The sequence below is a fragment of the Alosa sapidissima genome, chromosome 12, assembly GCF_018492685.1.
Source record: "Alosa sapidissima isolate fAloSap1 chromosome 12, fAloSap1.pri, whole genome shotgun sequence".
Classification (NCBI taxonomy): domain Eukaryota; kingdom Metazoa; phylum Chordata; class Actinopteri; order Clupeiformes; family Clupeidae; genus Alosa; species Alosa sapidissima.
In genome coordinates, this window is record NC_055968.1 from 11290892 (window position 1) to 11315733 (window position 24842).

The 24842-nt window shown below is 42.3% G+C and overlaps 3 protein-coding genes across 8 annotated transcripts in view; all 3 read left to right on the plus strand.

Moving 5' to 3' along the window:
* Nucleotides 1-1347: 1347 nt before the first annotated feature.
* On the plus strand, nt 1348-10239 carry depdc1a (DEP domain containing 1a). 3 transcript variants are annotated; one of them, XM_042057550.1, is made up of 12 exons: nt 1348-1540; nt 1897-2162; nt 2331-2463; nt 2700-2821; nt 2926-3056; nt 3181-3228; nt 3470-3607; nt 4057-5118; nt 6186-6358; nt 7567-7743; nt 8323-8502; nt 9022-10239. In XM_042057550.1, the coding sequence occupies exons 1-12, from the start codon at nt 1481-1483 to the stop codon at nt 9160-9162; spliced, it is 2631 nt and encodes an 876-aa protein (XP_041913484.1). In that variant the 5' UTR covers nt 1348-1480; the 3' UTR covers nt 9163-10239. The 3 variants fall into 3 exon arrangements, with proteins under 3 accessions (XP_041913484.1, XP_041913485.1, XP_041913486.1); XM_042057551.1 differs by having other exon boundaries at nt 4087-5118; XM_042057552.1 differs by lacking the exon at nt 4057-5118.
* A 1916-nt stretch (nt 10240-12155) lies between these two features.
* On the plus strand, nt 12156-13784 carry LOC121678193 (beta,beta-carotene 15,15'-dioxygenase-like). 3 transcript variants are annotated; one of them, XR_006021184.1, is made up of 3 exons: nt 12156-12343; nt 12436-13082; nt 13160-13784. XR_006021184.1 is itself a non-coding variant. In XM_042057491.1 (2 exons), exons 1-2 carry the CDS (start codon nt 12224-12226, stop codon nt 12745-12747), a joined length of 432 nt encoding a protein of 143 aa, XP_041913425.1. In that variant the 5' UTR covers nt 12156-12223; the 3' UTR covers nt 12748-13784. The 3 variants fall into 3 exon arrangements, 1 of the variants encoding a protein (XP_041913425.1); XR_006021185.1 differs by having other exon boundaries at nt 12436-13679; nt 13730-13757; XM_042057491.1 differs by having other exon boundaries at nt 12436-13784.
* Nucleotides 13785-16921: 3137 nt separating this feature from the next.
* The window catches only part of LOC121677830 (myosin light chain kinase 3-like), a 42891-nt gene continuing 34970 nt past the window's right edge, over nt 16922-24842 (plus strand). Inside the window, exons 1-2 of one of the 2 annotated variants that reach the window (XM_042056874.1) lie at nt 16922-17001; nt 23826-23970. In XM_042056874.1, the coding sequence (XP_041912808.1) occupies nt 16958-17001; nt 23826-23970 (189 nt within the window). In that variant the 5' untranslated portion in view covers nt 16922-16957. Of the gene's footprint in view, nt 17002-23596; nt 23971-24842 lie in introns of those variants that run through there. The other variant, XM_042056873.1, reaches the window with a different exon arrangement.

Consider the following 24842-nt stretch of genomic DNA (forward strand, 5'->3'; position numbering starts at 1 on the left):
CTCAAATGTCTGTTTACTTTTTAAAATTATTCATAATGCAACAGCTCCCCCCTTAAGAAATATGTCACACTCTGCTCTGAGAGGTCAATAAGAACAACAAGATCTGTTAGGGGAGAGTGTAGTATATCCCAACGCAAAACTGCATTTGGGAAGTCATAATTTTCCTGCATTGCTATGACTCAATGGAATACTTTACCGACATTATTTCATGTAGGTCCTCACGCCTTCTCACATCTTGCAAAGTGTTGGTTACTGTGAAGACAAGAGTACACATTTATGAATTGTGTGTGTGTGTGTGTGTGTGTGTGCGCGCGCGCAAGCGTAATGGGGGCAGTCTGTCCTGTCGAATATGCTTTCATGTTTTCTATTTATTTGTTTTATATATTGCCTCTTTGACCTGTGCTTTTATCTAACTTAATAACTTTCTTCACTTATACTAATTTTTAATGTACTATTTCATCAACCTGCCCAGGGACTACAGGTGGAATAGCAATCTGCTAAAACCTGGCACAATGCATATTCTCTTGTTGTGGTTAATGTCTTATTGTGCGCTGTCTCTGTCTTGAAATAAATAAATAAATTACAATTACAAAATTACATTTACAATAGGCTAGCCTATACTATTTTAAAAATAAAATTACAATAAAAGAGAGTGAATATCAAAATACATTTGACCCTTGATGCCAGAAGGTTGGGACTTTAATCTGATCCAGAATCAGAGCTGCCGCCATAATGGCATTAATGACAGCATAGCTGCATTTCAGGGCAGTTTGATTGGCGGCCTCAAGTCAGCATGGAGGATCCATCCTTCACACCTATTTGAAATGCATCCTTTAGTCTAAACATAGGCTACTTAATCTGTTTCGTAGCGATGATGTTTTACAATAAATAAATATTAAAATAGAATAGAATAGAAACTTTAGTAGAAACTTTGACAAAATGACTCATTAGTAGTTATAGGCTAGTTGGTTTGTCGTTACTTGTAGTGTATCTTAAAGTAGTTGCAGTCTGCACACACGTTTAAGTGTAGGCTACAAGACTGAATAGCCCTCAGTAGTATGCCTAGGCCTAGGCTACAGTGTTGCACGGTCACAAGGTGGCAGTGACCGATCATAGAGTCCATAGCCGTATGATAGTCTTCACAACAAAGCTAAAATGCTAAAATGTTTTGTTTGCCATAAAGAATGTTTTAAGCAAGAAAATTTAAGCAATCTTTTTATCTTTTTTTTTTTTTTATCGAGTTTCACATTGACACAGAACAACATCAGCATTTTCCTTGTTTACAGCTCCTGACACGTGACAAGAGTGCCGACCAATCGAATGTCTCGGCAACCAGGCTCGTAATTTTAAACGGTGTAATCTCAACTCAGACGTTTGTTGAGAGTGTACTGTAGACACCCAGTTGGCGTGGTACTGGAAGACAACAAAAGTATGAATACGGCGGACAGTAGAAATTAATTTAGATTCCATACACATCGACATGGATGACGATATGAATAACCACGTCATAACACCTGGTCCATATAGAGCCACCAAATTGGTAAGAAACTTTGCGAAACTTTAGCCAAATAACACGTTAGCATACAGAGTATAATAGCTAGAAGCTAACGTCAGTTGTAGAATTTACAACAGCTAATTTAGATGCATGGCTAATTGCAGTGCTAGCTAAGGTCAATGAATAAATAAGTTGCAAGTCATCAGGAAGAAACAAGCTATAGTAGGTTTTCTTCAGGTTCAATGTTTAAGTATGCATAATGTTCATAAAGTGGTACTACTTGTTATTCATTCGTTGTCTCTAACGTTAACTACATGCTACAGAATTCGTACCCCGCGAGTTGTCGACAACGTTATGTGAACTGTTAAACAATAAAACCTAAAACTGCATTTGTTTTCTAGTGGAATGAAGTGACCAAGCTCTTCCGTGCGGGCATGCCTCTACGGAAACATCGACAGCACTTCAGGGTTTACGGGAACTGTTTCACCGCGGGTGCAGCGGTGGACTGGTTGCATGAACTCCTGAGGAATAATAACAATTTCGGACCCGAGGTCACCAGGCAACAAACAGTGCAGTTGCTGAAAAAGTTTCTCAAGAACCACGTCATCGAGGATGTAAAAACTAGATGGGGCACTGAGGATTTTGAAGACAATGCTCAACTGTACAGGTATTGGCCAAAGCAAATAACATTCTTGCACACATACTTGGTGACTCAGTTGCTAGACTTAAGTAAACATTGGGTCTCAGATATTTAGCATAGTTTTTGACTATTTAACAAGAGGAGAGCCAGTATCACCAAAGAAGCTCTTAAATGGCTTGTGTTGTGCATTCTTAGATTTCCTTCAACGTCTCCTTTGAAGCCAATCCCAAATTACCCACCAACCTTGAGAAAGAAGTCTGGCTCACTGAAGGAAAAAGAAGTCTTTTTCAAATTCAGGCATTCAAAAAAATTTGACAAGGAAACTCTGGTAAGACACATGTGTCTGTAAATCGATGCAATACATGTTCTAATCCACAATTGCAGCACTTTTTTCTTTGTTAAGCAAAACACTTTAGTATTTCCTTATCTGGTGGTATTAATGCTCTGTGAATACTAGTATATGACATTCCAAGTTGTTTTTAATCCCATTCACATCGTAATTCAATTATTTTATATATATATATATATATATATTATATATATATATATATATATATATATTAGGAGAATATTGATCCAGAAAACCTCGAGCCATCCTCAGAATCGTTGCTTCAGGAGACTGTTCATCGCAGAGAGGTGACTGCCGAGGACACTCAGGAAGTTTGGAGAAACATAACTTTAACACAGTATGTAGTTTCAGTTACAGCCGGATCACTTTACACTTGTTGGCTAAATAGTCACAAATGTGTGCATTGATTATGTGCTGAAATAGGCCTGTTTCTTCTCTCAGTTTACAGAAAATTTTGGGACTGGCCTCACTTGAAGGGGTCTTGGATCCGACCCAAGTAAACTCGGAGAATATTGTTTACAACATGACCCATGTGAACAAGCATGGAGTCGTTACTCTGGAAGATAAGACAGGTGGGGGGGTGTCGCTGACGTGCAGCATGCTTCACATGCGTCAGGTTCTTGTGTCTTGCGGTACAAACTAAGCCATCCATTCTGTTGCGTGTGTCTCACGTTGGCCTTTTTGCTATTCTGACAGATGACCTCCCACACTGGGTTCTGTCAGCCATGAAGTGCTTGGCAAACTGTGAGTATGAACACTGAAATTCATCCTTATGCAGCTGTAGTAGTGTAGCACAAAGTTAATGCAATATTGCATATACAGCTCCGTCAAATATGACTTTAAAATGGCTGTTCTATTTTGTCATTCAGATTTTCTATAACTATCCAGTGTTCTCAAAGCCTTCATTCTATAGACCGCAAGAAAGATGTATAGAATAATTGAGTGTCCATATAAAACTTGTTTTCTTTTTGTTTTCTCTGGAAAGGGCCCAAGTATGATTCCAGCCAGCCATCTTACCCAGGTTTTGAGAGGGATGTGTTTAAAACCGTCTCTGACTACTTCTGCAGTCTGCCAGAACCTCTCCTCACATTTCAGTACTATGACTTGTTTGTCAATGTGTTGGGTATGTACTTGTACGGTTGCTTTTGCAAATCATTAATGCATGGGAGAATTGATTCATTTGTGAGAATTGATTTAGTTTTTTTCTCCATCAAACAAATCAAGAAGTCCTGTAACAAAAGGTCCTCTGTCAGAGGTTGAGAGTAAACTTCTCTTCATGTAATTTATCTCATTTGAATTCCAGCTAATTGTTTCACTGGTTTCCTTTTTTAAATATGGGTTCTTACTCACCGACTGATGTTACTACTGACCTGTAACCTGAGGTTGTATTGCTAACGTGTGTGTGTCTGTGTGTGTGTGTGTGTGTGTGTTGTATGCACTGTTTTCCTGTCGCTAATCCATGTTGTGTCCTACACATGTCTCCCCTATCCTTTGGCCTGCTGCCTGTGTGTGTGTGTTTTGTATGTGTTGTGTTTGTGTTTTCTTCTTTGTGTCCGGTCCAATCTGTGCTAGTTCTGTGCGGCTACATTTCTGGTCCCAAAGCGCACAGAGGCAAGCGTAAAAACCCAGAGGCGCCTCTCTGCCCCCCGCCTTCCAAAACACCCCACCTGAATGGCGTCAACTTCTTCAAGTCCACAGAGTGCCTACTGCTCAGCCTCATCCGCCGGGACGCCCCAGAGGAGGAGGAGGAGGAGTCCCCCATGAAGGAGGTGTTCAGCTCTAAAGTGGAGCTCAGGACGGCTCCCCTGAGGGGGGCGTGTGCGGGGAAGGTCCAGGCGGCTCGCAGGGCCAGTGGTGGGCAGCTGCTCGGCGGGAGCTGCCTGGACCTCCCTGCCGCTGCGGGCCCCAAACGCAGGCCTCAGAGTTTCTCTCTGGACACGACAGCCGGAGTGGTGGCAGGAGGGATCAGCAGCGCACAAGGGCAGAGGCGCTCACAACGTAGTCTCTTTAGGTCGGAGGAGAGCCTGTTGTCCACTACCAGCAGGTTTACCCGTTTGGGCCACAGCTGTGCTACTGATGCTCCCCTAGACCTCTTCAGGGTTGACCACAATGTGTCCGCCTCCATGACCAGTCTCTCCTGCAGCGACAGCAGCCCTGCGATCACGGACACAGACTCTGAGCTGTCCAGCCTCCAGAGCGCTCGCAGCAGCAGCAGCAGTAGCAGTAGGTGCTCGTCCGTGAGCGATCACCCCTCGGTCACCACGGCTCCTCTCTCGAGGCCAGCCCGGCCCAGGAGTGTGGGGAACCTGATCGACATCGTCGAGCACCGAGAGATGTTGGCCAGCTGCTTCAGCATCAACGCACCGGTGGCGGAGATCACCATGAGGCCGGACTTCACCTCCACCGTGGACCTGAGAGGGCCTGGGCCTGCCAGGCCTGTGGCGCTGGGGGGCAGCAGTGTGGACGTGCGTCCCGGTTACTGTCTGAACCGGCGCTGTCGGAGCTCGGTGGACCTGTTCCGGTCCGCTGCCGGAGCTACGAGTGCTGCTGCTGCTGCCACTGCTGTTTCTGCCTCTACTGCTGCTAGTGTGTCCTCTGTGTCCACTCACACCCGCCGTCTGGGTCCTGACCAAAGTAAGACCATGTGTTTGTGCTAGAGTCAGTGGCCATGTATGTGTAAGTGAGTGCATTTGTGTGCCTGCTGTGTTGCATATATGTGCATGCGCATGTCTAACATCTGTTGAAGTCCCCAGTTGTAACTACCATATCTCACACACTAACATGGTGTCTTTAATCTTTATTAACACAAAGTGTGTCCTCCTGTTATCCAACTAATAGCTGTCATACACATGAGAACATTATTTAAAAAAAAAAAAAAATAGAAATAAGCTTGGCTTTTACTTGATTCAAGTATTTAGTCCATTCAAGACGTTTATGGGTAAAAGACGTAATCAGTTTTTAAAACGACTTAAAAAACATTGTTCACATGGACCTGTCTACTCATTTGTACATTTAGACATCATGCCTAAATGTTCTCACTTGCTGCATCATCGTCCATAGTAGTCATTGCAGTGTGTGCTGAATACTCTGTATGAAGCATCTTGTGGCAGTAGTGCTGAAAAGCAGCCATTATACTCTGACTGGAGGACGACCTCCTCCTTTATAATCGCTGGAGCTCCACGCTTGAGATGCTTCATGGATAGTGGCCTTACATGCAAATGACTAACTCTAGTATTTGTATCAGAGCACCAGAGGTGTGTGTGTGGAACTCGAATAGTGTCTGTTGTAACAGCAGGGAGTGTGTGTGTGTGTGTGTGTTTAGTGTAGTTGTCAGCCGTCACCTTTTTGTGTAGTTGTGAGAGTGTTGTGGATGTGTATGTAGCAGCGGTTACGTATGTGTTGTAGCAATGTTGGAGCGTCTGGGTAACAGCTGACCGCTAACCGAGAGTTGGTTGAATGTGTGTAGCGGTAGTTTGACATCTTTCCTGTAGGTGTGCTGTTTTGACACCAGAGCAGTATTTGAGCAAGAAGTGTGTGTGCTGTTCTCAGTAGTAGGCCTCATTTGTGTTGATTGTGTGTGTGTGTGTGTTTGGTAGGAGGCAGTTATCCATGTTCTATCCACAGGTTTGTGTTTTGGTGCACTCCCTCTGAGTATGTCTGTGTGTGTGTGTGTGTGTGTGTGTGTGTGTGTGTGTGTGTAGCCCTGCTGCAGCCCCAGCTGGAGCGTGTGGCCATCGAGGCCCTGCAGCTGTGCTCGTTGCTGCTGCCCCCCTCCAGCCGGCGCAAGCTGCAGCTGCTCATGCGCATGGTGTCCCGCATGAGCCAGAACGTAGACATGCCGCGCCTGCACCATGCCATCGGCACCCGCACGCTGGTGAGACACCCCACTCACTCACTCACTCACTCACTCACTCACTCACTCACTCACTCACTCACTCACTCACTCACTCACTCACTCTCTCACACACACACACACACACACACACACACACACACACACTCCGACTCTCTACAGCTGTTTTCACTGTCTCTTTCAAATCAAATCAAATGGTGCTTTATTGACATGAATATTAAAATATTATTTTAATAAAGATAAAAGAAATAATGAAATAAACAATAAAAGGGAGGAAAAATAAAAAACAGAGGGCAGTAATAGCTTCAGCAATAGTGTATAATATATACTGTAGAATAAAAAAAATCTGACTACACTTACATTCACATCTACGTACATTTCTCTCTCTCTCACATGTGTTTCCTTGGAAAGGTGAACATAACAAGGCAAAACTGTCATGCCTGGCTTTGTCCTCAAGGCAATACCAAAATCTAAACTCTGTTACCTCAGCATTCCTCTCCTGATGTGTCAAAGGTGTGTGAGAGTAGCTAATTAGAAACTATTGAACTTGAGAACCTGAAGTATTGAACGTGAGATTGACTGAAGCAGATGCATTTGGCAGGACTTGAGTCTGAGCTTTTATTTGAGAAAGGCTGGATCCTCCTGAAGAGAGGCTTTAAAGGAACCGTATGTAAGAAATGTAATTCAATTAATCATAAAATGGCCCTGATTTGTCACTAGACATTAGGAAATCATGCTAATTTCAAATACTTATATCACTGACAACAGTAGTCCGGCCAGGATATCGTAATTTAAAAAAGTGAAGTTGCAGCCCTCAACTGATGTTGATGTTTACATATTTGTGTTTTAGCCTGATCCGCCGCTGCCCACCCTCCACCTATCTAGTAATCACAAAGTCAGTAGTGTTTCGGCATCTGGGTTGCCAGCTCTGCTCTAGTTACCACATCTGCGGTGTACACCGCTCTACAGTATTTTGAAAGTGATTTGTAGTACCAGTTTTGCCCAAAATCCTACATACGGTTCATTTAAAAATAAAATTGAAAGGAAAATAAGTAGCTTTTGGAACAAACACTTCACCTCAACCTCTGCAGCTGTCAACACAGTAAAGGACACTCCTGAACCCACCCACACTCACACACCCTTTGCCTTTACCCACATAAACTGTGGGGCCATGCTGTGCTGTGCACAGGAAGTGATGTAAGTGTTTCCTGTGCTGTTGTGCTTTGCAGATGGTCCACACCTTCTCCCAGTGTGTTCTGAGCTGCCAGGAGGTTGAGGATCTGGACGAGCTCCTGGCCAGCCGGCTGCTCTCCTTCCTAATCGACCACCACCAGCAGATCCTGCAGGTCCCCCTCTACCTTCAGAATGCTGCCCAGGACCACATCGCCTACCTCAAGAAAGTTCAGGTAGCCCTGCACACTCTCACTGCAAACATTTAGATGGTTGATTATTCTGCCTCATGTTTCAAACCATCTTAAAGTGACTGCTTCAGACTCATTCTGATCCTACACTGACTTCTAATATGGAGAATGTCAAAGTCTCTGACATTGCCAACGTGTCACTGGAACGGCTGATATTACAGTGTGTAACATTGTTGATCGGGTAGGATTAGTAGGTTTTTGACTAACTGGGTACTGTCATAGCGCTAAATGGCATTGAATATATTGAGCAAAGATATCTATTCTTCCATCGTGTTCCTTTGATGAGTAATATGCTAAATGTAATGTGTAAAATATCTACCGGTAAATTTATTGCATAAATAAATGTTGAAAATAATGCCATTGAATATAATGCTTGTTGCATATAACATATAACTTGCATATAAGTTGCAGTACATCCACCCCTTTTTTCATACCTTGTTTTCAATCCAGCCTCAGCACAGTAATGACCGGGTAGGTAAACATAAAGTTCATCTCAGTGTTTTTATTCCTCCCCAGTGTCTTGTTCACATGTCGTATTCTCCCCTTCCTCCCCATGTTCCTCAGATCATGTGTCCAGGCACAGGGCCGCCCATGCCGGCCTTCTCCTTCTGCAGGCTGATCAGCACACAGGAGTTTGAGGAGCAGAAGCTGTCTGTATCCCAGGCGGCCATTGCTGACCTGCTCGAGAGTCTCATCAAGGACAAAGCCATGAGCGTCAAGGAGAAGAAGAAGAAGCTCAAATTGGTACAGCACTTCACATCTCTCTCTCTCTGTCTCTCTCTCTCTCTCTCTGTCTATCTCTCATCTTTCTCATCTCGTCTCTATCTCTGTCCCTTTTTTCTCTCCATCTCATCTATCTATCTATCTATCTATCTATCTATCTCTCTCTAAATAACCATTTGGAAATAAGTTGTGTGTGTGTATGTATAGAAAATGTTTTTGTATTGTCCAAAATGAGTGTCAGGGCTATATCCTTGATGGCAAGCCATTGGCTTGACTGGCCATTGTTGGTCCACTAACTGCAAACTCCTGGTGAGGCCTTTTGGAGGTTTCTTGGCATTCTATCCACATTTCTATAATAGAATTGTCATTCACTCTTTATTCTGTCTGATGAGTGGATTAGAGTTTATAACTTTGTTTCAGTGAACATACATGATACTGACTCATTAGCTATGGTACAAAATGTCAGTGTAACAATAAGTAATAGCAGATGGGTGTGAGTGACAACAGTAGAGTGGGCCTTACATGTTGCTGCCTTCTCAGTTCCAGAAGGAGTATCCAGACATCTATGCGCGCCGGTTCCCCACAACCGAAAGTGAAGCTCAGCTGTTTGCAGACAAACCAAAGATCAAGCCACCAATGCTCATCAGCATGAAGAAGACCAAGACGTTCAGTATTCGCTAATGATTGTCTGGTTTTTAAGCTTTATATTTACTAATTACGTCATGGCTGAATGCTCTGTTAGATCTTTCAATTGAAGTTCTTTACTCCGTGTTCATCTGATCAGTTTTGTTTTAGCGTGTGTTTTTGCCTGTGTTTGTGTATGTTTCCGTTGTTTTTGAAGTCAACATGGTTATTTATTTGTGATGCATTGTTTACAGTTGTTCACAGAATATGTGTCCAGAATATGTGTGCTGGCCTTTCTTACTTTTCTATCAACAATGCAGGACAACGGCTCGATATCCAGTCTTCGCCTTTTCTTTTCTCGTGGTGTGTCTGTGTATCAGTTTCTGTTCGTCTCTGTGAGTCTCAAACTCTCAGCCAGTATTGTAACATATGACTGACCCCTCGTTCAGTACTGGTGCTCTGCAGCCATAACGTTTGTCATACATGTATATGGTGTTTGCATTTGGTACAAAGTATGAAAGCTAATTTATTATTTCTGGTGTTTCATTGAGACTCTGTCTGTTGGCATAACCTTAAGTCTGTCTGTTCTCTGTTTTCATCTGTTCTCTGTCATCATGCTTCGCTCTGTAGTCTGCACAGTGCACGAGTAATATTGTTCCAAAACGATTACTATTATATAGACAAATGGGACTGAAGGGAAACGATTGCACTATTTTGCATAATCTTTTACTGTAAGCTTGTTGTTCATCTGGCTGAAATTATAATATCTTATTCTCTCAACATTGGGATTTAGACCGTAAAATCTGAAGTAGACTGGTATGATTTTGGGATATAGCTTTTGTTCTTGTTGGGTTTAACCCACTGCAGAAGGCATGGTCTTGTTGGGTTTAAACCACTATAGAAGGCATGGTCTGTCTGACATCCAGTTTTATTTACCTAGCTTGAAAGTGTAAACCTCCAAATTGCACAGTAGTGACTTACACATTTCCTTCTTGGATTTACATCTGTGTTTTTAAATGTACCTGTTTAACCTCCAGATATAGATCATATGTAATGTTTTTAGTGCATATCTTCCTGTCTGATTTATTTAAACTGAATGAATATTACTATGCAATAAAAGGCACACAAAAAAAAATGCTGACAGCCATGCTGATTGTTTTGTCCGCCGCTTCTCATTTGAGAGAGTCTCTTGTAGAGCTGTCGGGGACTTCATTCAGAGCACAAAGCAGCAGAAGGTGATCAATTGCATGTTTTTCTACCCTGTGTGGCACTTTCTGTTATCTGAGGAGCAGAAAATAAGTTGTTTATCAAACCTGCTGATGGATCCTGAGCCCACCCACTCAGAGACCCAGTTAGTTTGGGATTTCATGACTTTATGGTGAAAGATTCATACGCCTCAGGGGTCAAATGAATCATTTCCCAAACACTAGGCCGCACTGTCGTCACAAACATTGCTGTTTTCTTGGTCTGTACCAGTGGTGTAGTCTACGTGTTACACAGGACTAGTATACCCACTTAAAATAGGAAATGATAGGTCGCTACCTTAGAATAATAAGGTTCTATCTGCGTTTTGAGTAGTTCTGAGATATTGAGCTAGCCTGGCGAGCCAGACCCACATTAAAATGTAGGGTCTGGGCACTCACCGTTCGCAGTGCTCAGTCCGAGGGGCAGGATAATCAGTTGTCTTTCAAATTCCATCTGCACCCAATAGGATATTTGTTTTCAAGTAGCAGGGAATTCAAGCCAAACCGTTGCAACTCTGCCATCAATCATTATGTTAAGCCCACCAAACGACTCTACACGATTTCAATGCCTGATTAAGTTTTGATTTCTGGAGCTCACAAGCCAACGGAGCGTTGCTAGACTAGCCCTGGCAGCAAATGTAATTTGCCGCTAGGGGCGCGTCTAGATTTCTAGGCTAATATTGAGCTTCAAAGTTTTAGAATTCCATGGTAAATGGAACAAGTTATTTTTGATATAAAGTCCAAATATGTACACAACTTTAAGAAACACCTCATCTGAACTTTCAAAGAATAAAAATATGTAAATAACTCCATTTTGACAAAAATGTCAGATAGAACCTTATTATTCTAAGGTAGCCTATAGCGAGGTATTAACATTTGGGGTTGATCACAGTACGCCCACTACAGCTAACTGCTACATCACAGTCCACTATACAGCTAACACCTGGTCTGTACTTTGTGGTGCTGTATGTAATGCAAGCTTATCAAGCATGTCTCTGCAGGTTTGTCACAACTGATGCTTCTGTGCGAGCTGTAACCGAACAACGGCGGGTTGTCATCACAGAGTTAGGCACTGCAGCTTACCCAGACCCTTGTGAAAACATCATCTCCTGGTGTGTGCTATCTTACATAATTTGTTTTTGTACCAGTAATTTAGTGTAGTGGTCAGTAGTGTAAACGACTTTCTTAACGACTCTAATGTTTGTTATGTATTCGACTGCCTGTTATGTTTGTTCTGTATGTTGGATATCCCACTTATACCATAATATCACTACTCCCAATACCTTCATAACATCAGGTTTATTGCCCTGTGCAATGTTTATTGCAAAATTCTCATGATGTTAACATATTGCAGGCATCCAGGTATCTCATCATTAAAAGCAAAGATAACTGTTCAATTCTTAATACGGGGCCAGGCCTGTGGACAAAACATATCTTTGTTTAGCACATGCTGCTTTAAATAATATCTTTGTTTATTTTAATTTTAATTGAATGTTGACGGCAAATTGAATGAATTCAGTTGAATTGAATGTATTCAGGAGGAGCAGGAGAAGAATCTAGTCTACCACCGCCAGCTGTTATGCGCAGCGATGGAACCTTTTGGCTAGAAGAGGTCCTTTTCTCTGCAGCTTGCCAGGGTGAATACAAAATACACTGACCACCTTTCATGTGGTGATATATGCGATTGGGATCAGTTGCTCCTGTCATGCATATGATCACATTAAAGTCCTATCAATGCAGCACTTCAGAATATCTCAAGTGTTTCAATAAAGGGGTTCTCAACCCTTTTTTGCAGTAGGCCCTACCATAAATAAGCATGTCTCAAATTGCAACTGCATTTGTTCAAATGCAAGCCGTAATTGCTGAGGGCAGTGATGGGTCTCTTTTCCCTTCTTGTTCCTACATCCTTCGAGTTCCCCCTGATCAACTACAGCGCATATGGAGGGAGAGACTACACGTACGCCCACGGGCTTGGCCACTTCATCCCAAACAGGGTGAGCAGTGCGACACCTCAGGGGTTCTGGAGAGGGCTCCCGTGTCTGTTATGCTGTGCCGTCATGCATAACCAATGTTTGTGCTCCTGCAGATCTGCAAGCTGTATGTCAAGTCCAAAGAGGCGTGGATATGGCAGGTGCCCGACGTGCACCCCTCCGAGCCGCTGTTCGTGCAGAGCCCCGAGGCCACAGCAGAGGATGACGGCAAGCCAGAGGGGACACACTGCGCTGCCCTGCCTTCCCGGGCCCCCAGCGGGCCGACAAGGTCCTCCCAACCCGACACAGCAGGGGTTCTCCAGACCCGACTGCCCTGGCCCTCTACCTCTCTCTCCCGAATTCAGACGTGGGGCAGGCTGTTTAAGATTCAAAATGAAAATAATTCTAACAGGTTATATCTGTTCTGATCACTTCAGACGCGTACATGTTCTCTGCTTTAAGCTCTGTGTCTTCCTGCCTCCATGAAACTACCTGGAGCATCAGGTCTGAACTTGGGCTTGGTACTAGGGGGCTAGCAGGGTCGGTCCTGGGTGATACCAAGGGAAAATAACTTAGACGTTTGTGTTCACATATCTAGTCCCTCTGGGTCACATAGTGGACATTTCAGATTAGATTAAATTAGATTCAACTTTATTGTCATTGTGCAGAGTACAAGTACAGAGACAACGAAATGCAGTTAGCGTTTAACCAAAAGAGGCATGTAGACAGTAGACAGGTAGTGCAGTATGAACAGTATAGACAGGTAGTGCAGTGTAAACAGTATATGACATATAGTTTGAACAGTATAGACAGGTAGTGCAGTGTGAACAGTTTAGACAGGTAGTGCAGTGTAAACAGTATATGACATATAGTTTGAACAGTATAGACAGGTAGTGCAGTGTGAACAGTTTAGACAGGTAGTGCAGTGTAAACAGTATATGACATATAGTTTGAACAGTACAGACAGGTAGAGCAGTGTAAACAGTATAGACAGGTAGTGCAGTGTGAACAGTATAGACAGGTAGTGCAGTGTAAACAGTATAGACCGGTAGAGCAGTGTGAACAGTATAGACAGGTAGTGCAGTATGAACAGTATAGACAGGTAGTGCAGTGTAAACAGTATATGACATATAGTTTGAACAGTATAGACAGGTAGAGCAGTGTGAACAGTATAGACAGGTAGTGCAGTGTAAACAGTATAGACAGGTAGTGCAGTGTAAACAGTATATGACATATAGTTTGAACAGTACAGACAGGTAGAGCAGTGTAAACAGTATAGACAGGTAGTGCAGTATGAACAGTATAGACAGGTAGTGCAGTGTAAACAGTATATGACATATAGTTTGAACAGTATAGACAGGTAGAGCAGTGTAAACAGTATATGACATATAGTTTTAACAGTATAGACAGGTAGAGGAGTGTGAACAGTATAGACAGGTAGAGCAGTGTGAACAGTATAGACAGGTAGTGCAGTGTGAACAGTATAGACAGGTAGAGCAGTGTGAACAGTATAGACAGTTAAACAAGTGGCATGGTTCACAGTATGGATATGTGCAGTGTATTAACAATGACATTATAAGAGCAGAATAAATATGATAAGCAGTATGGACAATAATTATAGACAGATATCTACAGTATGTATATGTACAGATATTTGCATTGTATTATGAGGAACCTTATAAGAGAGTAGTAACAAAGTGTATGTGCAGTATTAACAGTATAGACAGATGTGTTTACATTATTTATATTTCTTCTTTACTAATAGTTTAAATAATAATAATAATAATAATAATAAATACATTGGAAAATACCTGAGACAAAGAACTGAGGTGTATACTACAAAACAAGATAGAAATGTATGTTGAGCCAAAGGTTTGTGGCTATTGCCTTGTTGTTGCTTGTCAATTTGTTTACATTTTAAAGCGAACTGACCATTTTTACACAGAAATATTTTCAACATACCACTAATCTCACTTTACTCTCAACATACCATCTATCTTGCTTTGTATTATACATCCTTGGTGTGCATTAAAAGTGTATAAATAATATGAAATGCAACTACATATTGAACAAACGAACTACATATCTCACCTTAATCAGACAGAATAAGAATAAGACACTTTTGATGTTTGAAGTTACTGCCCTCTGTTTTTTTTTTCAATACCCATAAGAGAATGATGCTCACACACACACAAGTCCAAAGTACAAAGTACAAAATTAAGTTCAAAGAAATTACTTTATTCTTTACAAATCAAACATTGCATTGTCCTTTTGTTGGCTTATAAATTACTGGCAGACAGTTGAAAGGATTAGCACTAAAGTGATTAAAATTAAGTCTTCAGACTTGCAGAGAAATCATTCCTTAAAGAGGCTCGCAGTTATTGGTAGAGTTGCAGTCGAAGCAACGGAGTCTGCTGCTTTTTCTTCGAAATCTGGTAGACTTGTTGTTTGATGATTTTCAAACAGTTGCTCAGTATCTACAAAGAAGGAGAGAGAGAGAGGGAAAGAACACAACAGCTCTGAAGACATACGTTTTCTCATCTCAGCCAAATAAGACAAAGAAAAGAAAAATATTTATAAACTTCAAAAACTGAAACCGAGCAGACATCTCCAACCCAAGCAGGACTAAAACACACGTCATACATTTGCGTGCGTACGTGTTTGTGTGTGTGTGTGTGTGTGTGTGTGTGTGTGTGTGTGTGTGAGAGAGTTACTCTTATATTACACTATGACAGCAGCATTAGCAGCTCAGGGTCGGACCAAAATGAGAGTCTCATATCCACACATCATTGCCACCCTCAGCGGCAAGTCGTTTGTGTGTGTTTGCGTGTGTGTGTGTGTGTGTGTGTGTGTGTGTGTGAGAGAGAGAGAGAGAGAGAGAGAGAGAGAGATGCGTGCATGTATATTTATGCGTGTGTAGATGAGGTGATTAAGTTTGAATATGAGACTCTTATTTTGGATCAAATCTGAGCCGCTAATGCTTCTGTCAGACAGCAATAGTTTCAGGATCGCACGAAGGACTGGGCAATACATGTGTTTTATGCATTTGAATTTGCGCTGTGTTTGTGTGTGTGTGTGTGTGTGTGTGTGTGTGTGTGTGTGTGTGTGTGTGTGTGTGTGTGTGTGTGTGTGTGTATCATGTCGTGATAATATCTTGGACACTGTAGATGGAGTGAATGACAAGACTGTGCACTCCTGTATGTATGTGTGCATATGCATATGTTTACTTGATATCACGGTCTAAATCACAAAATGTAAAGACCCTTGATAGCAGCTGCTTTTTTAGACTGCTATACTATACTATACTAAAAATGCTACACTACGCTACACTACACTATACTATACTATACTATACTACGCTACACTACACTATACTATACTATACTATACTATACTATACTATACTATACTACATACTATAATATACTCAGTTTGTCCAAAGGTTATTTTGGGGGGAACAATATTGTAAAGGTCTTGTTTCTTTTCTCTCTTAAAACAAATGTATGTAGGCATTCATATAATGTTTTTCTAGGTTCAACATTACTTAAAATGATCAAACATACTTATGGTTAAAAGTGTTTTAAAGGCACAGTCAGCGATCATATGCGATTTTAAGCCCATAAAATGTTTTGTGACGTTCAGCGATCATCTCCTGACAATCACGTGCTATTTAGGCTATCATGGTTAATGTCAGACCTTCTTACTTTTTAAAACTGCATTCCAGAAGATGAGTGTGTGACACACACACATCAGGTGCAACAGTCTGTTTAATTTAATTTCAGTTTGCACTTGTATGTGGTTGTGAGGCATGAGTAATAAAATGCTCAGATGGGTGGTCATTTTGGAGGACATGACTGGCCTGATATTATCAGACAGTGACGCTATGAAGCAGTATTGATGAGATGGGGAGTAGAATAGCGCCACCTGGAGCCCAGCAGTGTGCTGTTCACAGGGCAGAGGAAGTGAGGGGGGCATTGTAATTTTCCAGTTGACAGACCACACCCCATTCTATCCAGGAAGAACTCAGGGCCATGACAGGAATGTAAGGAACTCTTTGAAGAGTGTGTGCGTCTGTGTGTGCATGTTTGTGTGTGTGTGTCTCTCTCTCTCTAGTTGTGATGTGGTTGTGGTGTGTGTGTGTGTATATGCAAGTACAGTGAGAGAGTGCACACACACGCACACACACACACACAAGAGAACAAATGGTCACCTTAACCCCCACTATGCTCATCTGGCTTCACTATGACCCCTGCCCAGACACACACACACACACACACACACAAGAAAACAAATGGTCACCTTAACCCCCACTATGCTCATCTGGCTTCACTATGCCCCCTGCCCACACACACACACACACACACACACACACACACAAATATACCCCTGAGAGTCACACATAATCCAGAGGAAGCCTTACTGATTAGCAGTGCCTTGTGGGGAGAGAGAGACAGGGAGAGAGAGAGAGAGAGAGAGAGAGAGACAGAGAGAGAGAGAGAGGAGGGGACAGGGGAACAGAGAGTAAGGGCAGCGCTGGCGTAGGGGACAGGGAAGAGACAGTGACCGGGACAGTGACAGAGAGGAGGAACTCCAATGAGAGCACAAAACACACTGCAGTAGACTCAGATTCCATGAAAGATGGGTGGAAAAGAGAAGACCATTCTAAACATCAGCAACTATGAGTGAGTGAGAGGAGCGAGTGCCGCTTGTCTGTATAGAAACTGACTCAGAGCCTTATCATAATATATTACCTGACCCTGATGGGCTGGCTGCTCCTTTTAAAGTATTAGTACTTTTCGGTACATAAGAAGAACTTTGTGTTCTTCTATGTGTGAGAGTATGAGGGTGTTTGCTTGTAATCGTTTTAATGCCACTTAGAGTGTGTGTTGTTAATTTATGTTGTTAGCTTGGATGTGTGGTTTTAAAGTTCAGCTGTAGGTTGGAGTGTGTATTTTATAATATATCAGTTTGTGTGCTTGTGTGTTCTGTGCATAATGAAGTCAGTGTGTGTGTGTGTGTCTGTGTGTGTGTGTGTGTGTGTGTGTGTGTGTGTGTGTGTGTGTGTGTGTGTGTGTGTGTGCGTGCGTGTGTGTGTGCGTGCATGTGTATGCGTGTGTGTAATCGTACCCCTCTCTTATTCAAACAGCTGTTAGAGTGATGGTGACGGTACTGAGATCAGGAAGGCTGAAGCAGGATTAAAAGGGCAGTGTGTATATATGTGTGTGTGTGTGTGTGTGCGTTTGTAGCTGCATACCCTAACAGTAACACAATAAGATGGTATTTATTCAGGGCTCTGTCTTCCCCTTGAAATGCGCACACGGAGTCCCACAAATGACAGCGCTGTTGCTAGGCTACTAACGAAAACAGCAGTATAATCTGTTTGGTCATTTGTCCGTTGACCTGAGTCATTCAGTTAGTAAGTTGGTTGGTTTGTTAATTAAGTAAACCCCAAAGTAAAGATATCCCTAAATTCCTAGTGGAGGCGTTGGGAATTTCATAATAATTCATGTCCAAATTTAACATCTTGAATTACATGACAAGTAAATGATAAATACAAAATAACCATCACTTCTCAGTCCTTAAAGTCACAACCATGGTAATGTGTTGTCTGTGAGCATGATGGTTGATTGTCAGAATTGTAAGGTACTTTGCATCTCCTATTTGCATCTCACTTTTTATCTCAACATTCTGACCCAGCATCTCAACATTCTGACTAAATAACTCAAATTTTCAACTTAGTATCTGTAAAGATTGACTTATTGGCTGATTTGTTGTAAAGTGATGGAAAGAGGCTTCCATATACACTATAACACACACACCGTGTGTTTTCCAAGCAGTGTAGGGGAACTCTACTTCCGTACTCCCTTCCGTAGAGAGATGAAACTTAAAAAAAAAAATTTTTTAAAGTCGCTAGGACAAAACAAAATCTGTCAATAACTTTTACTATAAAAACTGCTTGCTGGGGTGCTATTGAGAAAAGGTTTAACATGCAATTAAACTAACACTGGCAGATCATAGGTCAGAAGTTGATCATGCCAAAGGTTGTGAATTGAATGCAAGATGAGGACAGACAACATGACAAAAGAACCAACAAACTTTATGCGTCTGATAAACAATCACTAATCACTAATAAGTGTAAGAGAAGTGCTGATGCAAGCATGCAGACTTTCTAGGACCTACATACATCTAGTGTCTTATGGGCAAGTTGACCCACAACCGCTCTTGAACATAAATACAAACTTAGATTGAAAGAAGACAAGCCTACTGCAAACCCAATGGTCTGTTCAGATGTCTGTATATGGAACGATTATAGCATTTGGCTGCTCTGCATATTTAACATATGTATTTTGTGGTCACTGTGTAGGGGCAGAGAAAAAGGCCAAAACACACGCCCCAGACTCAGACGACTCAAAAATAGTTTGGGAGAGACACTGAACCTGACTTCCTTTAGCATAATCACAACATGCCTATTACTATTATATATTGTAAAGTCATATAATGTGTTTGACAGCCGTTAAATTCTTACTTCCTAAATCTAGTACTGCCGAAGCACTATTCTTTTGATCCAGATTTATCCACAGTCACACACGGCAGCATCCATCTGTTAGCTCCTTGACCTTACCCCAAGGGTTTGGCCTTACTGCCCCATAAAATTCCACCCCCCACCACACACACAACACCTGCCCAGGCGGGCCCATAAAATCCCTTTTCTAGTAACTGTAGCGGCAGGTGTCTGTGCTCTCTCCAGGGTGGCCGCGGGTCTTTAAAAAGTCTTAAAAAGTCTTAAATCACGTTTCCTAAAAATAAGGCCTTAAAAGTATTAAATTGTCTTAAATTCAGATTGGATGGGTCTTTAATGACGTGAAGTAGGCCTACTGTAGGCCTAACGGCAATATAGCCACTTAGGCCTACATCAGCGTTTCTCAAACTACAAGGACTGCTGGTCCGCGGAGCCTAATTATGCCCGGTCGTTCTGTCACTCGTCTGCTAATTTGCTGAGCAATTGATCAATAAACCGCAGACCGACAGAAAACAAGAAAACAAACGTTTCGGCAATCAGGAAGAAATACTTGATAATTTGGTGTCATCAAACATAGTCATACAATTATGTGCGTGTATGAGCCTTCATTTAATGCATACGTGTGCACGAGAAACTGAAACCAATCGATAACGTTGGTAAAGCAAAGCTCCGCTTCAACCCGTTGGGCGGCTAAGAGGTAACGACATTTAAACGAACGATTCTTCAAATAATTGAAAACTGATTGTCATTTTACCATAGGCCTACTGTTCATTTTGAACAGACATCAGTGTGTGAACTTGGAAAGAGTACTGTATATTTCCACTTTTCCATCGTAAGTTTGGTCTTAAATTTCACTTAGAAGTGGTATTAAAAGGTCTTTAAAAGTCTTACATTTCACTTGTTTATACCTGTAGACACCCTGTCTCTCTCTCTCTCTCTCTCTCTCTCTCTCTCACTGTGCCAATGACCGCTTGTCATGACGGTGGAAACAGGGATGGATTACTGCACGGGCCTACCGGGTCCCCCCCCCCCCCCCCCCCCCCCCCCCCCACACACACACACATACACATATACGACAATTAGTGGGGGGCCCTTAATACATCTGGGCCCAGGGGCCCAAAAGTTCATAATCCGCCCATGGGTGGAAATCCATACCTATAATATGATGGACAGTGCTTTCCTAAACAGATGAAAAGATGACATGGCAAGGGGGGTAATTTGATCCTTTCGTTGCGGCTCTCCTCCTCCTTCTCTGACGGAGAGAGCATATCCCAGATACCACAACTTATCATAACAATGTCTAGAATTCTTCTCAGGCATTTAGACTAGAGTATAACCATAAATTACATCTCGGTTTAGAGATGTCAAATATATTTGCTCAATAATATTAAAAATCTATGTGCGCAGGTTTGGTTTTGTGTGAATAAATGATTTATGTTGTAAGTCTCCTGTAGATTGTGCTCCTGTTTCTAAACAGTCTTTCTTCTCTCTGCCTTCTCTGTTAATTATGTTAGTTAAGCTGTGTTATATATTAAGGGATGTAAGTGTTAGTTAAGCGTTGTTATGAATGATGTGTTTGCGTGCGTTTGTGTGTGTGTGTGTGTGTGTGTGTGAGAGAGAGAGAGAGAGAGAGAGAATGTATGTGTAAGATTGTGTGTCTGTGCGTACTATTCTTAAGGGAGATATTGTGGTGCATGTCTGCACATTAGATCAGACCGTTCGGCCCGCGGAGCTGGACATCTAAAACGGATCAGTACCATCCCCTCTGGGTCTGGGCTTAATTCTGATCCAAAGAGCTAATCAGCTCCGAAACATGCCGACCCCCCCCCCCCACCCCCCCCCACACACACACACACACACGCACACACACACAACAGTGGCTCCAGCTCCCCAGGAGAATTAAACATGAATTCTGCATTTACACCTCGGATATAAATACCTTGGGAACATTCTGCCGCTGTCAATCACACACACCTCTCACACATGCACACATAACCTACTTCCCCCCTACACACACACACACACACACACACACATGGTGTAACAGGTTTAATAGGTGTAAACATAAACCAAAATAACACAAACATCACTAACAGTAGCTACAGTATGTATGCAGTTGTGTACACTGTGTATACTTATACACAGTGTACACAACTGCATGACAGTGTGTGCATATGTGTGTCTACATTGGTGTATTTGAGATATGTGTGTGTGTGAGAGACAGAGAGAGAGAGAGAAAGAGAAAAAGAAAGAGAGAGTGTGTGTGTATGTGTGTGTGTTTGTGTGTATGTGTGTGTGTGTATGTATGTGTGAGAAAGAGAGAGAGAGAAAGAGAGTGTGTGTGTGTGTGTGCGGGTGTGATAGAAAGAGACAGAGAAAGAAAGAAAGAAAGAAAGAGAGAGAGAGTGTGTGTGTGTGTGCATGCATGTGTGTGTGTGTGAGCAGTGGTATAGTCTATGTGATATGCAGGACTATACGCAGTATACCCACTTAAAAAGCATCACCATCTCAGTATACCCACTTAAAATAGGAAAGGATAGATATTAACATTTGGGGTTGATCACAGTACACCCTAGTCTGGCTTTCACCAGACCAAGCTCAATCTTTTAAGATTGAACGTTGGTTTGGGGAGTCCGCTATGTATTTTCTACTGCACAAGAGGCATGATCAACGGGCATAGTTCAAATGACTGTATGCAATTGGATAGTCATTCACCAATCTGACCAACGAACCGGGTGACATTTGCAGAGCGACGCAAAAACTCTAGACTCTCCCGCTATCGCCATTGTTTTAAACCTGCCAAAAGCGCGCCAGGTGGATAAGCCAGCTTGTGATTGGTCCCGGCAAATATGTAACGGAAGCAGCAGAAAAAGGTGCACAGGTTTCCAGCCTGAGCTGCAGGGCGAAAAATAAATTGATTGGTTCACCCAGCCTAAGTACACCCACTACAGCTAACTAGACTACACCCGCTACAGCTGACTACGGGCCCGTCCACACGGAGACGCTTTTTAGGTTAAACGCAGAGGTTTTGCTTCGTCTTGGCCGAGCGTCCAAACGAATCCTGTAAACGCACTGCCCGAAATCGTACTTTTCTGAAACCTGGTCCCAGAGTGGAGAAATCTGAAACCGTAGCCCGTTTGAATTCGTTTAGACAGCGAAACCGCACATCCTGCTTGCGTATCGATGATGTCATCGCCACACTTCAGCTGCCCTGGACTTGCACTTATAGTATTGCCTTACAATACTAGTTTTCATACATGACATTACCTACGATTACACTCCGTAAGATAAATATCACAACTGGTGCTGCGCAGCGCCGATAGCTTATGACTTGGTGGACTGAACACTGTTTTTTCCCGGTGTTTTTAATAGCTACTGTCAGTGACGCGAGAGAACTTAGGTTATTAGGAAAGTGCGGTGTAAGTTTAGGCTACATTAATTTGTGCGTAGTGCCAGTGTCATTCATTTATTTTACATGTCTTACAACATATATACATGCATTCAGTCGAGTGAAATCAGATATAAGCATACAAAGACGCTTAGAACTCATGTTAAGCCGATGGTAGCACACTGAATGCAAATGCGCGATTTGATTTGATGCAGGCAAACGTATTGACTGTTACTAACGAAGGTTTTATAGCAATATTATAAATGTGGCGACAGAATAGCCTAGAACTTGGGTAAGCCTTGCGTTTAGTAGCCTAATTGCGGTGATAGCCAAAACTAATGTGAATCAAGGACTATCCTACAACCAAAGAAAGTAAAGGTGATTAGTAGGCCTACCTGCGTTAGCCAAATAAAGGACGGGACTGCACCCTTCACAAACCGTAAAATAAAGTTTATTAGTTTTACAGTTGACTACAGTTGACAGTTCACCATCAGTCCACACAAACAATTCTGGTTTCCTTACACTAGCCATTTCGTCATAGCCTATTCTGTCTGTTTGTAAAGCACAAACTTTGGTCAATTTCTGTAAAGAAACAGTGCCACCTATAGGCCTGGGATATGAAGTAACGTGTTGGGTCGTGTTGAGATGGATCCGTTTAGACGCAAATATTCTTGATGCGGTTTCAGGGAAGACGGAGGGAAAAAAGATCGGTTTCGTGTGTGGACTAGCCCTACATTACAGTATACCCACTATACTGAGTGAGACAGAGAGAAAGAAAGAGAGAGAGTGTGCATGTGTGTGTAATAGAGAGAGAGGGAAAGAAAGAAAGAGAGTGTGTGCGTGTGTGTGTGTGAGAAAGAGAGAGCGAGTGTGTGCGTGTGTGAGTGTGAGAGAGAGAGAGAGAGTGCGTGCATGTGTGTGTGAGAGAGAGAAAAAAGAGAGATGCTCCACATGGTGTGGATATGTGCAACCAGGCAGATGCAAGGCAAGTGGCCAGAGGACACAAGCTATCTTGTGATTTTTTGGGACGTGAGTTTATGGTTGGTTATAGGATTTGGTAGACGGTTTTGTCCAAATCGACATACTAATAACAACAATACAATAGTTAGATTTAACAGTAAACAAGTTAAAAAGTTGGTAAGACTACATCAAGGAGATTCTAGTGATTGTAGTGATTAGGAGATTCTAGTGTTGTATTCTATAATATTCTGTTGAGGTCAAACTTTCACTTAACGCCACTGACCACCTGAGCCTAGAGCATCTCAGACTCATCCACATCCACAGCCAGGCTGTGTGCGCGCTCTCTCTCTGCCTCTCTCTCATAACCATGTTAACAAAAACAGTAGAGACAGCAGGCGCTATTTGTAAGAGGGTGTTGATTTTGAGGGTTAGGGTTATTTCCTTTTTTCCCGTTCTCCCATACAGAGAAAAACGTAAGCAGTCAAAAAAGACTATAGGCCTTGGAGGCCTATGCAACAAGACACAGAAATAAATACACTCAGTTTACTAAATGTGCATCTCTCTCTCTCTCTCTCTCTCACACACACACACACACACTTTCTTTTCTTCCCTCTCTCCCTCTTCTCCTCCATGTACAGATCAGACAGGAAGTTGGGTGTGTGTAAGGGGATCTCTGAGGGCTTGTCTGCATCAGGGGTGGAGGCCTCCGGGCGGATGATGTTCTTCCGCCACCTGGAGCGAGTGGAGACCATGCGCTGCTACTGGGAGCAGAGAGAACAACAGGTACACGTGCATGTGAATACACACAAACACACACACACACACACACACACGAACACAGCACACGTTCATGCTCTGTAATAGGCTACTCATTTAGAGAGTAATAGGTTGTTATGATAACGTTTAACCAGCAGAGGGCAACATCAGCCTATTTTGAATATTACCTTAAACCAGTGGTCCCCAAACTACGGCCCGCCAACTCATTTTGGGTGGCCCCCAAAACATGTCCGTGGTATATAGCATCTGGCCCGCATGGGAGTACGACATCGTGAAACTAAAACCTCCGTAATGTCCCCCATCCATTCTCTATGGCGAGTCTTAACAGTACACATGTAATTCTCTTTTTGTCCACTGGTGGTTGTTTTGGCGCTGTTTCGCGTTTGCCATCGAAAACGGAATGAAATGTAGGTCTACCTGCAAACAATGTAAGAGGCCTATGCTGACTGCATCAGTGCTCAAAGTATTCTAAAAGTTTATCAATTAATTGTTAATAACTAACTAACTTCTATTCAAGTCATATTTCTGGAACTTTCTGGGATGATTTCTATTTTTTATTCACTCGTTTAAATGTTCATATTCACAAAGTTCTCATCGGGTGAGTGAAAGTGGTCTTTTCAGATGTTTTTGTCAGCACTTCATAAAACTCTCATAGTTTGAGAACTTCAAAATATTTGTAGGATATTGCTTGTTCAACAACTTGAGCTGTGTATGCAAAGACACAGAGTTCAGAGTTCACACATTTTGAATAAAATATACTTTTGGACTTCAATTCTATTTTTTTTATTAGTATTATTTCATTTGAGCTACATTTTGCACTGATATGGCATGATTGCAATATAAACACAGCTAACAATGGTATTAAATTGCAGTAGCCT

Bases quoted from the DNA above. Each gene is read 5' to 3' on its own strand.
- depdc1a (XM_042057550.1), top strand. From the start codon at position 1,481: ATGGATGACGATATGAATAACCACGTCATAACACCTGGTCCATATAGA. The intron at 2,163-2,330 runs GTATTGGCCAAA...GTGCATTCTTAG, and splicing joins GACAATGCTCAACTGTACAG to ATTTCCTTCAACGTCTCCTT. The intron at 3,057-3,180 runs GTGGGGGGGTGT...CTATTCTGACAG, and splicing joins TACTCTGGAAGATAAGACAG to ATGACCTCCCACACTGGGTT.
- LOC121678193 (XM_042057491.1), top strand. From the start codon at position 12,224: ATGGGTCTCTTTTCCCTTCTTGTTCCTACATCCTTCGAGTTCCCCCTG. The intron at 12,344-12,435 runs GTGAGCAGTGCG...GTGCTCCTGCAG, and splicing joins GCCACTTCATCCCAAACAGG to ATCTGCAAGCTGTATGTCAA.